We start from the raw sequence: 12,440 nt of genomic DNA, 5'->3' as shown, positions 1-12,440 counted from the left end.
GGGGGGGGGAGGGGGGGAGGGGGGAAGGGAGGATAGAAGAATCTCAGAATTGAAAAAAACTCACTCTCGTGCATGAGGGTAATGTGCCCGTTGCCACCAGCACCCGCCTGCTGGAACTTCTGCTGGCTCTGCTGGGGGGTCTTGCCGTTCCAGTCTTCACTGTCAACATCAGACGTGATGACGCGGTAGCCCAGGTTGCGCATGGTTGGCAGCACATTGCCACCCGTAGCGAGGTAAGGGGGTCGCATGTATGTGGGCTTGACGCCAATGATGTTGACGAGGGCCTGCTCAAGACGTGACATCTGGCTGGTCAAGTCGTTTGAAGATAGCGAGCCAAAGTTTTGCGGGTGAGTCCATGTGTGGGAGGCGATTTGATGGCCCGACTTGTATGCGCTTTGGAGTGCGTTTCTTTGGTTGTAGATGCAGCCGTACAGTGTGCCCGTGACAAAGAAGGTTGCCTTGGCACCACCTGCATTCAAAGTGTTGACAAGCTGCTGTGTCAGTTGGGATGGGCCATCATCGTAGGCCAGGGCGATTTGGCCAGGTGCTACGCATTTAGTGATGACCTTTTGGATATGTTAGCTTGAATACAAGGGCAGGGTGTCACGTCCAGAAACGCAAGTGGATCTGCATACCTGTCCTGCAGCAGGCCCACTCTGCCTAATCATGTTCAGAGGGTCCGGAATAGGTGTTGCAACAGCAACGGTAGCCAAGGCCGCGACGAGGAGAGACTTGAGACCCATGTTTCCTGGTGGTTCTCACGGTGTTCAAAGTTGAGTTGCTTGGAGGATGATGAGGAATTGATGTGTCCTACACAGTACAGCTACCATATACTTAAGTACAAGAGCCAAGACTGCCCTCCGGTACTGAATGTCATGCCGGAGAAGCTTGGAATCTCTTGGCTCGTTTGTGGTAAACAATGCCGTCTGGCCGGGCTATCGGAAGCGGCTGGGACCCCTGATCGGGTGCATCCGCGTGATTGTTGAAACATAAGTGGCCCAAATTGGTCCTGGGTGAATGACCTTGAAACAATCGCCTCGTGGTCTACAACTGAATTTGCTTGACTTGGGCAGAGCGAGCGGGAGAGAACGTAGCGATTCTAGTGTCGTTTCTATCCAACCATGCCAGCAGCAAGACTTTGCCGACAGACACATATTACACCAGGTTCGAGTATGAATGCAAAAAGGAAATCGCTGCGATATGTTTCATGCAATTGCCGCCGGCTAATGAGACCCCCGCAAGGAGAGTCTTGGGTTTGCGCCATGTGGAGCTTGTGTAATTGGACATCAAATTGGTAGCGTACTAGACACGCCACGATCGTAGTTGTGCAAGTTCTGGAATGTTGTTGCGATATTCCATCCAGGTTACGTAGCTCGTAGACCAGCATGTGGCGGGACCCAGCTTGAAACTTGCTTTCCCCCCACCACCTTTGCCGACTGACATAGTAGAGATAATGCACAGCAATTTAAACGCAACCCATTGGGCCGAGGTCGATTTATACTTTTCGCCCAGGTGACGCATGATTTTACGAGCAATAACCCCACCGGTACTGTGTTCACTCGCCAAGCACGTCATTTATCCGCGTCTATCATGCCCTCGAATGCTATCATCGGTATGTTGTTCGTACACTGCACAAAATGCATCTTAGCCCAGCAGGAAAGGAATTGGAAAATTTATCTCCAATTCACACCTCCACCTTAACGGCTGATGGTAGCACTAAATGAACATCCATCTCTATTCATGCATCAATGGTTGTTGGACCCATTTCGTAGGCGTCGTGAAACACTGAAATGATCTATAGATAATTCTGGACTTGGACAAACGGATCAGTTTGTAACACCAGGACACGTAAAGCTAGTAGGCGTCTATGACAATTGGGGCTGCTGAACAATAGAACCAAAAAGACACAAGACTAGGGTTTTATCCAGAACGAACTCATTTTACCTAAGCTCGTATTGCACACAGCTTACTGCCAAATCAAACTCTCCTCCTGTCGCACCCGACATAAACCTTAATCTGCTGACCAGCGATAATCGGGCTAAACCTTCATCTTCCTCTCCACCATGCCTTGGGGCAAGTTGCGTCGTGTGTTGGTTGACTCAAGTGCAGTGCTTTTCATTGCCACCAATAGCACTAGCATCGCAACCATCAGGGTAGAAGAAACTGGCCAGTGCAATGATGATGTATGAAGCGATGAGTAAACTGCCTTCGAGGTAATTGCTTCGTCCGTCCAGTACCAAGAAGTTTACTACCAGGACAGTAACAAACAAGGCGACAGTTTCGAAGATATTGAAGTACAACGTCATCTCTTTGCCCATTATCCAGCCAAGGATGACAATGACGGGCGTGATGAAGATTGCAATTTGAATCGACGAGCCGACCGCGATACCAATGGAAAGATCCATCTTGTTCTTCATGGCTACCGTGACAGCTGTCACGTGCTCTGCCGCGTTACCAACAATAGGAAGAATGATGAGACCAATGAATGCTTGACTAATGCCAGAGGATTCCACCATTGGCTCTATAGCACCACTCATAAAGTCGGCACACACAGCGACAAGACCAGTACTGATCAAAAGCATGAAAATGGCCGCTTTAATAGACATGTCGGGCACCTCGTCAACTTCATCATCCTCGTTCAATGCCAAGGCAGCTTGAGGTGAGACAGCGGGGCGATTGGCTGCGTTAGCGTAAGGCGCTGTTCGGCCAATCTGATCTGGAAGAGACTTGGAACGGCGAAGAGGCGTGCGCAGAACCGTGTTGTCACGAGGCGCCGCCATGCGAATGTTCGGAGCAGGACCGCCAAGTGGGGCTAGATTCTGAGGATTCGAGAAGACATTGTTGGAAAGCAGGGAAGGAAGCGCAGGGCGATTATACCTGCGCGGGTTGGCCGCAGCAGCCGTGGTTTGCTGAGTGTCTTGGGCAAAGGTGACTTTGGGTGCAGGCTCGTTTGGCGCAACCTCCTTCTCGGGAATGGTACTGACCTTGTTACGATCACGGCGGTCCTTCTTGTGCTTCTTGTGTCTGCGTTTGTCCTTCTTCATTATCGATTGCGAGGTATGTGAGGCAGCTTCAAAGTCGCGAACGACTGGCGCATACTGATCGTTGTCCGCTTCATCGCCACTCATAACGTCGACCGAGTGCCGGCGAGAATTTCCGAGCATACCAGCGTTGGAAGTGAAGACACTGTTACTCCTCTCCCTCTCAGCCTCGAAAGGGCTCTGGTTGAGTTCACCATCTGGCGAGCTCATAGCGGAAAGGGCACTCCCATCTTTGGAGCTAGTACTGGACTTGCGACGAAGTCTCTTGACCATGCGCTTCGCCTTCTTCTTCATTGTTCCATCAGAACGCGACGAGCCATCACTGTCACTGCTGCTGGAGCTGGATGAGGAGTCTGAGCTGGACGAGTCAAAAGCACCAGCAAGAACACCGGGATGGGATTCTTCATCGATGATGTGCTGCGGAGTGCTGGCATAGAGATATCGATGGCTCTTCAGCTGGAATAGAAGATAGAGGCCATAAACGAGCAACAAGATGACACTCGTGCCACGACTGACGGATAGCGTCTCGTGATCGGCAATGGCATTGTCCTCAAAGGCTGCATGGAAGGCAGTAGGGAGCAGAAGACTCATAACGGCCAATGCAAGCATGACTCCACTCATTTGAGTGACGGTATTGTTATAGACTTGTTCCTGGTACTTGAGGCCACCCAACAAAAAGGCCATACCAAGGATAAGGAGCAGGTTCGCAAGGATAGATCCAAGCAGCGAGGCCTGTACCACCTCTATCTGGTTGGAGGCAAGCAGAATGATGAAGAGAATCAGCTCAACGGCGTTGCCGAACGACACATTGAGCAGTGCGCCAAGCGCGTCTCCAACGCGGGCGGCGACTACTTCGGTTGCGTGCGCGAGCAAGCCAGCAAGTGGAATAATGGCAATGGCGTTCATCGAGAAGACAATCTCGGGCTGCAAGCTGACGAGCTTGACAGCGATGCCAACCGGCACAAAGACTAGCAAGACATTGATCCAGCTATGAGTGACAGCATTCTTAGTGTGGGTGATGAATCGGAGGGTTCCATTCTTGACCCGCGTGAGCGAGTAGAACGGACGCTTCCCGGATTCTATGGTGGAAGACGCATTTCCATCGCCCGTGGTATTTGCACTACCATTGCTGGAGTCTGTGGTTTTGAGCTCAGGGGCAGCGCGCTTCTCGTTGCTGCTGCTGCTGTTGTTGTTGTTGTTGTCGTGGGTTGGGTGGGGGTTGTGGGTCGGGAGAACGTGGCTTGGAGTGACTGGCTTGCGTTCCAAGCCAAGTGCAGACACTGCCTTGGACTTGAAGCTGCGTAAAGAAGGGTCGTCGGGTTCTCCCATCGGTTTTGGCGTGAGGATGTGTGAGGGTGGAAGGAGTACAAGTAAAATGTACTCGAGGGTTGCTGGGCAGAGCAAGTGGCCAAGGAAGTGAAGCGGCAGTCGGGGCCTTATCTATGCGTCGCGGTAAGCTTAGCCGGCTTGGTCTGTGGCACGGCCGCCTTATCCCAGCGAATGACGTCGGTCTTTCGCCTCACGCGTCTTCCCCGACACAGCCTCAGTGGCGCCGACGCATGTACGTATGTACTTCTTTTCGGCGGGTGCGTTGCTTGTTTGTAGCCAGAAGCTAGAAGCCAGAAGCCATCCTTGGAAAAATTGTTGAGCTTCTCTTTGTCATGGATTGTCTAAACCCTGCATCCTTTAAGGGGCTTGATTTGCTCATTTCGAAAACTTGTTATTATTCTCGACTATGCTAGGGGTGGGTCATGATGATATGTTGCAAATAAGGAGGATAGATAGAGAGAACAGCTTGTCGCTTATTGCGCGTTGCTTCTATCAGCCAGTAAACCTTCTTGAATATGAGAATTGGATTATTTTATAATACAGGTCGAGCAGCGTCTGACCGAAGGTTTTGTAGTCTTTCGAGCACTATCTAGCGCCGTGTAGCGTGTTTGTCATGCATAATTGAGCAGGTTCTAAGACAGAACAAAACATCCAGAATATCGTGAAGACACCTTTCAAGACTCCCGTCTTCCACTCACTAATCTCTCAGTTACTGGTCGATTCTTTTTTTTTCCAAAGAGTAAACGTCGCCCTCCTAGCTCTCTTCAAACTAATCACGCAAGGGTTTGGGCACAGTGAAATATTCGTAAGAATCGGTCCCGGCGTGTTTAGCTTAAGCTCAACACCTGTGCTGCCATCCTTAGCACTTTTGCGGCTCTGGCCAAAGTGAGCCACTGTAACTTCACTTCGGAGTCATTTGTAGCAACCAGACCGAGTGATATGGATCTGGTCACCGAGCTTTCGTGAAGCAAGGTTTTGTTAATATGACTAATCAAGCCCCCCACAGTCTGTAAAGCAGCGATATCCTCCTTGCTCATAGGACGAATAGCCGGAAGGACACCTTAGTTATCCAGGCTTACTCGGATACGGGCTATAGTCATCGCATCCAGTTGACTTACCATGATGGGACTAATTATAGAAAACAGTCCAAGTAACCTACACTGAGTGACTGCACACTGACTAAAACTAAGCGAACAATAACATAAATGTAGTATACCATCTCGCAAACCTTTTGTACAATAAGATACTTCTATAATTCTTCGATAATGAAGTGTAGTGGTTATGTCTTTACTGATGTATTGAATTAAACTGGTTCAATATCTAATAGCCTTCTGGAATTCTAACGTATGCTGAATAAAAAAGAAAAGTTTAACTCTGCTATATGATAAAACAAAAAAGTGATGCTCTACTCCTAGTAACATCGCGCTACTAGTCCTGTCTGATCTAATGTCTATCGGTATCGAGTTCCATCTTCTGGTTGCTCTACATTCTGCGACGTCAGCGTACAATGAAGCTGGTCATCAAACATTCTTTCCTCCACCACACCCCACTTAACCGGTTTTAAATATGCCTCCCAATCGCCCTTGGGCGGATGGCACGCAGCGCTAATGACCAGACTGCACGAAGCCGCAAAGGGGATGTGGCCTTTAAATCGGCGACGCCCGAGGAGCCCAATCGTGACGACAAGAAAGTAGAAGGCGAGACAGAGTATAAGGAAACTCAATCCTGACATAAAAACGCCAAATCGCGACTCAGACTCGATGAGCTGACCTTTGTTATCCACGTAATCAACCCTTGCGAGAAACAATGATTGGGAGAGGAGCCAATGTAGACCACCACTGAAGATGGTGAGAGGCAGTGAGAATTTGTACGGGAGCTGCAGAAAGTACGTGCTGCGCTGAGCATGCATAGGATTAGTAACCCGTAGCCCTTTGCGGTGAACACCGAGTTGGTTCCATTCTCGGGCACCAGCCATGGAGGTGCACTCGCTGTTGAGGACAAGATAGCAGAAAGATAAGGCCAGTTGGGGAAGATTGGGCAACCAGGCAAAAAGAAGTGTGTTCCGTGCCTTGCTCTGACCACCCAGCATGGTTGTCGAATTGGTGCCCCACTGGCCGTTGATGTTGCCGCTGACAGCAAGAGTGATGCAGAGAAGAAGACTGCTCCCAATTACAATAAAACTGCTTGAAGGTCAGAGAGTGCTCGGTGACGACGCTCCTGAGACAAACTAGGCTTTCACACCCACTTACATGAAAGAGGAACCAACCTCCCGGTCTCGCCCAAGCGACAAAGAGTACGAATGGTAGCGTTCTCTCCATGTCCCGTACGAGTCGTGGGTGATATCTTCTAGTAAATTGCCTTGCTTAGACTTCTTGCTCCCAGAGCCATGCTCGATGAGAATCGCTTCCCTCGAATATACGCACACCCCTTCCGTCTGTGGGTCTGGGCTCTTGAGAAATGAAGTGGCTGCGTCACCAAGCGTGACAAGAAACTCTGGCTCTTCGTAGAACAATACCCAGAGCATTGTTGCAAGCTTTATCGCGTTGCTTATTATGACTATGATAAGAAAGCAAAGACTGATTTGGATGCGGCTTCGCGATGAGACTATGCGAGCACGAGCAGCGGTGACTTGTCCATAGTATGGTTCGTTTCCAACTCCATCTGAGTTGAACGCAGTCATATTAATCCGATTCCGGGAAAGTATACTTTTGTCAGTCTCGTTCAATATCAACTTTCGGACGAACGCCCTTGATATGTTTTGCATGACCCACGTATAGTTGGAGTCAAAGCTTAAAGTTGGGTGCTCAGTATCACCATCCGCCGCTTTAAGGGCCGTTTGGTTGATTGCAAGGTAGAGGTCACCATAGTCAATCAATTGTGATTGATATGCCTTTTGCCACTGAAGGTTAGAGAGTGCAGTGTAGTTTGGACTACTCAAAACATCCTGCCATTGTGGTGAAGTGACGTTCAGAACGTAGACACTGCACAAATTGGTCGACGCAATGAATATTGCTGCAGAATTGTAGCTACATAGTCATTAGCTGCGCAACAATGCGTGTGCCTAGAAATGAATGCATACAATAGGTGTAGGGGGATAGATGTCAACCCCATGGTCAGACATAGTGCCAGACGTCTACGAGGAATCTTTCGTAGGTTATGAGAGCTGAGACAGCCAATGTCAAACCATGATCCCTGAGAGTGGGCTATATCAATGTCTCTACGAGAAGGTCTGGCCATGGCATGCAAGGTCAGTAAGAGACAGGTTATCAAACACCAAACTACATACGATGTAAGCACCTGCATCGTAAAGTTGCTGGCGCCCAGTAAAATAGTGCTTAGCGCATTAATCAGTATATGGATACCACTACTCAACTGGGACCTACTCGTGTTAGAAGTCGCCTGTGAAAATTGGGGTAATGAACATGCATTGTTACTGAATCGTATGTAAACGGCAGTACAGCCGTGTCACCATTGAATCCGGGCTTGATTGCAACGAGGACGACCACGACTATGTTGAAAGCCAGTATTGCGGCAGACGTGCAACTACCCATCAACATGCTCATCCTCCAACCATAGAAGCGGCTGCAAGACTGATATCCAGAGACCGTAGTCTCTGGATACTGGAATGAACTAAGTGGCTTTTGGAACACAGTAGGACTGGCAAAGGTTGCAAACCTTTCGGTGAGTGAGCCTACGCATTTCTGGAAGGAGCCCTGAGCATGCGTTGATGATTGGCCGTTGTAAGATGTGTTCGACTCGGATAACAGTCGCGATCGTGTGCTAGTGATAGACGTATCAATATTTTCATAATTGCAGTGATCTTCGTCGTCTGGACTAGGAATTTTGAGCTGAGGGTGAGGAATTTCGCCCGTGGCTACGTACGGTACTTCATCCAAGTAAATCCACTCTGACTGGTCTGTCCGGAGGGTCGCGATGTCCCTGCTGGTTCGATAAGAAGCAGAGCTGCTATTATTCTGACTGAATTGAGGTTGACTCAGTAGTGCTCCGGCGCTGTTGAAGATAGGGCCAGGTGTAGGGGGTCGGAAAAGTGGGCGTGTTACGCATGCGCTGCTTTCATAATCCTCTTCGACTGGGAGCATATTACTGAGTAATCACGTAGGACATTGTGAATCAAATCGTCGAAAACCATAACAACCTAGATCTGATGTTTATAAGGGGCGCCTGACCCTTGGTGTGTCCGGTCTTAACCTCAGCTGCTTCAGGGGCAGTGCCGATGCGGCGCACGCCGTGGCGCAGCACCTGCATACAGTCATCAGCAGTACACAGTGAGATTTCTGTCAGCCGCAGCTGAAACATAAGCTCCAGTACCAATGCGCTAACCTTGAGACTAAATCTTGGTGATCCATAGATACATCTTAGAGAGGTATAGCTGCAGTCATGTGTTCAGAGTATCTAGTCTTCTTCAAGTCTTAGACAACCTGTAGATAATTCCTCTTTCTCCCTAATTCAATTCTATATATATAACTCTAACTAAAATTTATTCAATGACTGGGACAAACTGCTTATGTACTCCATTATGATAACCTATTAGAACGCTAGATTCTTCGTTTAAGTAAATCATAACTTTAATCGCTCTACAACGACATAGGCTCAAGCGGAAGATCAAAAATGCCAAAAATACGTTCGATACTTGTATCATGTTTACCTTACAAAGATGTTTATAATTATTACGAGGCTACGATGAATTATTAGAGTTTATTGGACGCGAGCTAAAGAGGGGAGAGGGTCGCGTGGTGGTTAATGCGTGCTAATCTCTTAGAATACTACGCTACAAACGCCTCTTCTTTCAGCTTTGGCGGGGTATAAATGTTAGATAACCTTGCATCTAAATTCAGCTGATTCTTGCTTTTTCTCCAGATCAAACATTACCCTGGTTGATTCAGTTCACCTGGACCTTTGGTGTCGCCGTCAAAGGTAACTCCCCTAATGTCTGAAGCTAGAGTTTTGGTTGGACCCTGGTTCAATTGGAGTACGTGTTCTAGGCCTCCACCTAATGCTCCAACATCATCTTATCATTCATCACTCTCTGTGTTTACATTCCTGAGTGCTTTTTGAATGTTATCACGCGTGCTCAGTTCTAATATTCTAATCCAGGCAGTGGTCGAATTCTAGGTGCGACTATCACTATACCAGCTGAGTATGAATCGATTGCAGTGGCAGTACTTGCTCTCTTTGTTCGATTGGTTGGAAGTCATTTCTGGTGTATCAATTGCTTCATATTACATCAAATTCGGTATACCCCATATGAGCGCGACGGATTTCACTACCAGTACCAAGCCATCCTGGCAAATAAACTCACCGATCTCAGCACCTTCTGGAAGCTTTTGAAGGTTGCTCTGGCATGGAGATCAAACACTGAAAATGTGAAACGACGTGCATTACCGCTATTGTTTCTTACAGTGTTCCATATGACAGCATTCTACGCTGCTGGCATCTTCTCTTCAAGAGTATCCCGATCAGCTGGAGAAGTATTGGTTAAGAGCGATGTCTGCGGATGGCCAGATGAACGAAGCAACAAAGCCTTTGATCAATGGTCTGATGAAGACGTGGAGTCTGCCGACGCCTGGTTGACATTACTCCAGCAGAGTTTTCGAAAGCGTGCAGCATACGCCCGGTCATGCTATAGTACTCAATCTCAGACCCAGTCCTCTCTCTGCAACATTCATGCCGCCCCATCAATTAAATCGAGAATTGACCCAGCGGCTCCCTGTCCCTTTTTTGAGAGAACCTGTACAACTACAACAGTTTCGATAGACTCTGGGCTCATAGATTCCCACTTGCATCTAGGAATCAATGCCCCAGTGCAAGATCGTATTCAGTTCAGAAAACTGATGATATGTACCCCAATCCTACTAGAAGACAAACATAGCCCAAATTGGACATCTAAAAAATCTCCGAGTCTTCAAGACCAGTTATTATTTCAACTTGGACAAGGCCAGCTACCATCAGACGATCTATACAAATACTATTATCTTGGAAATCGGACATGGAAAGGGACCTCCATAAGCGATAGCACAGTCGTGATGACCAACAAGACTATTACATACGCCTCTCAGCCCTACAATCTCTTGTAAGCTATCTATCTTTTTTTTCTTCAAGCTTATAGATAATATATTTGTCTAGATGGGTAGATGCTAATCCCGGAAACCCTATTGAAGGGACCTTCAACCCCATATCTGCTCTGAACCGTACAGATGACGATGTGAACGTCCTGCTATTGAATAACTTAGCAGCATATACAGGACCTGTAAGAGATCCTTGGTTTCAAACGGCCGCCACACCAACCAATTCCGTGGTATGGGCACCAAGCGATGTCTGGATCTCATCAACTACGCTCTCTGGTATTGGCTGCATCGAGCAGTATCAGTTCTGTCGCAGCAATCAATGCACCCCTCTTACTGGCATTTATATGATCGATCAACATGCGATCGACAAACTCAGTCTAAATTCAAAACAGGAAGCGACACTACAGCTAATACTGAAAATAGCATTGTGGATGAGGATGAGTCGCCTGCTGACATTTTTGGGAGGGAACATTCTCCTTGCCAAAGACAGATTATTTGGAGGTACTTGGTTGTCTTCTGCCCTCGAGAACAATCAGTGGCAAAAGGAAGTTGAAAACATACATAACACAAGTATGGCATTTCTCCAGCAACGCATTATCGATCATGCTTCCCCGTCTAATTCCCAGATCCATAAATCTGTTGGCCTCTACCCACACATCATGCAGGAGACTCATCAGGAGATTCTGAATATTTGCGCCAACCAAAAGGTCTGGAGTAGTAGTTATCATTTCTTTAACGTGGTGGGTATAATGTTTATCATATTCGGAGGTGCCTTGGTTATCTTGGTTGATGTTTTCTTTCCTCAGATGGTGGGCTGGTTACAGCGGCGCAGCGGGAGAGGGTTGGCAACTAGGTTGGACTGGATTGAGAGCGAGCCTTTGCATTTACAGCGCATCGCGTTTGAGAGTTGTGGGATTGGGCCGTGGAAGGTTACAATGATGGTATTCCTATTACCGAGGAATTTGGGCAGAAGTTTCGACGTCTGAGGCTTTGTTCGAGCGCTTATGCAGTGGTCTAGCTTATTGTGTAGGGTGGAAATATGCGTTGTCCATTACGAGTACTAAGTTTGGCTCCAGTCACCGGCCGCAGTGCTGGAGCAGCTGCTTACTATGATCTTCAAGGACAGCACGATTAGTCATTCTGTGAAATACCCGCGATAGCAGGATTTGATCCTGTGTTTATCTGCCACCGCTGTTCACGCCAATACCTAGCAATCTGCACAAGTATCGTGCCTAGAGGAGACCACCCCGTTCGCCCAAACCCGATCCGCTTGTCACGCTCAGACTCATCTACTTAGACAAGGCGGTAGGGACGGAAAGAAAACAGGTTGTGTGAGGTAGTAGACACTTCGCGCCTCCTAGATTTCAGTAAACCTACTACTATCCTTACACATGCCCCACATTACAAAAGCCTAATTACCCTATCAAATGGGTTCTCTTAGTCCAGTACCTCCACGATCTTGACCAGCCCTTGTTCTAGGCTGTCGTACGTATAAGCTTCGCCCTCGCCCTTGCGCTTCCATGACGCCCACGCATCAATTTCCTCCTCATTTCCGTCCTCAATTGTGAGAAATGTCTCGCCAGCAGGACTCAGTTGGATAGGTGCGGTTGGGCATACGATCTCGCAGCCTGTGAGCCAGTCCTTTTGCAGGATTTTTCGCAGTGCATCGGTTTTGGCTTGGAAGAGCAGGCCGGATTGCGTGTAGCCGTGCAGCATGAGTATCTTAAGAAGTGCGTAGAGAGGTAGGTAGGTAGACATTATAAGCCAGTAGAGAAGTGCGGTATAGAATAAAGAGTAGTAGCAGAGGGCAGTTAGGGTGAAGAAGTTTAGGTAGGCGAGTTTAATACGGCGGTAGTTAGGCATATATTCGTAGATATAGAGGAGTAGCTAAGCTTAGATAAAGTTACCTTCTTATAGATAAAGAATTAGATTATCTATCTTACTTAAGTTTTACTTAAGCTTAGCTTTTATTAACAGTACTAGA

General features: G+C 47.9%; 8 protein-coding genes across 8 annotated transcripts; 1 reads left to right on the top strand and 7 right to left on the bottom strand.

The window, feature by feature from the left end:
- Positions 1 to 64: 64 nt before the first annotated feature.
- Positions 65 to 743, bottom strand: COCVIDRAFT_21232 (carbohydrate esterase family 4 protein; the record flags this gene model as incomplete). The annotated part of the gene is made up of 2 exons (XM_014694794.1): positions 65 to 566; positions 636 to 743. Coding segments are annotated over 2 exons (610 nt in total), but the record flags the coding sequence as incomplete, so codon positions are not given.
- Positions 744 to 823: 80 nt separating this feature from the next.
- Positions 824 to 991, bottom strand: COCVIDRAFT_115891 (hypothetical protein; the record flags this gene model as incomplete). Its single annotated transcript, XM_014694793.1, has 1 exon — positions 824 to 991. The coding sequence occupies one exon, from the start codon at positions 989 to 991 to the stop codon at positions 824 to 826; it is 168 nt and encodes a 55-aa protein (XP_014550279.1).
- A 311-nt stretch (positions 992 to 1,302) lies between these two features.
- Positions 1,303 to 1,575, bottom strand: COCVIDRAFT_115898 (hypothetical protein; the record flags this gene model as incomplete). The annotated part of the gene is made up of 1 exon (XM_014694792.1): positions 1,303 to 1,575. The coding sequence occupies one exon, from the start codon at positions 1,573 to 1,575 to the stop codon at positions 1,303 to 1,305; it is 273 nt and encodes a 90-aa protein (XP_014550278.1).
- A 524-nt stretch (positions 1,576 to 2,099) lies between these two features.
- On the bottom strand, positions 2,100 to 4,370 carry COCVIDRAFT_31941 (hypothetical protein; the record flags this gene model as incomplete). The annotated part of the gene is made up of 1 exon (XM_014694791.1): positions 2,100 to 4,370. The coding sequence occupies one exon, from the start codon at positions 4,368 to 4,370 to the stop codon at positions 2,100 to 2,102; it is 2,271 nt and encodes a 756-aa protein (XP_014550277.1).
- Positions 4,371 to 5,820: 1,450 nt separating this feature from the next.
- Positions 5,821 to 6,345, bottom strand: COCVIDRAFT_43151 (hypothetical protein; the record flags this gene model as incomplete). Its single annotated transcript, XM_014694790.1, has 1 exon — positions 5,821 to 6,345. The coding sequence occupies one exon, from the start codon at positions 6,343 to 6,345 to the stop codon at positions 5,821 to 5,823; it is 525 nt and encodes a 174-aa protein (XP_014550276.1).
- Positions 6,346 to 6,615: 270 nt separating this feature from the next.
- Positions 6,616 to 8,470, bottom strand: COCVIDRAFT_115896 (hypothetical protein; the record flags this gene model as incomplete). The annotated part of the gene is made up of 5 exons (XM_014694789.1): positions 6,616 to 7,396; positions 7,645 to 7,742; positions 7,793 to 8,008; positions 8,066 to 8,204; positions 8,253 to 8,470. The coding sequence occupies 5 exons, from the start codon at positions 8,468 to 8,470 to the stop codon at positions 6,616 to 6,618; spliced, it is 1,452 nt and encodes a 483-aa protein (XP_014550275.1).
- Positions 8,471 to 9,317: 847 nt separating this feature from the next.
- Positions 9,318 to 11,442, top strand: COCVIDRAFT_43150 (hypothetical protein; the record flags this gene model as incomplete). Its single annotated transcript, XM_014694788.1, has 3 exons — positions 9,318 to 9,360; positions 9,486 to 10,461; positions 10,515 to 11,442. The coding sequence occupies 3 exons, from the start codon at positions 9,318 to 9,320 to the stop codon at positions 11,440 to 11,442; spliced, it is 1,947 nt and encodes a 648-aa protein (XP_014550274.1).
- Positions 11,443 to 11,893: 451 nt separating this feature from the next.
- On the bottom strand, positions 11,894 to 12,214 carry COCVIDRAFT_31939 (hypothetical protein; the record flags this gene model as incomplete). Its single annotated transcript, XM_014694787.1, has 1 exon — positions 11,894 to 12,214. One exon carries the CDS (start codon positions 12,212 to 12,214, stop codon positions 11,894 to 11,896), a length of 321 nt encoding a protein of 106 aa, XP_014550273.1.
- Between the last annotated feature and the right edge of the window lie 226 nt (positions 12,215 to 12,440).

Source organism: Bipolaris victoriae, assembly GCF_000527765.1.
Source record: "Bipolaris victoriae FI3 unplaced genomic scaffold scaffold_214, whole genome shotgun sequence".
Lineage (NCBI taxonomy): Eukaryota > Fungi > Ascomycota > Dothideomycetes > Pleosporales > Pleosporaceae > Bipolaris > Bipolaris victoriae.
The sequence above is the reverse complement of the archived record's forward strand: the minus strand, read 5'-3'. Positions and strand labels throughout refer to the sequence as shown.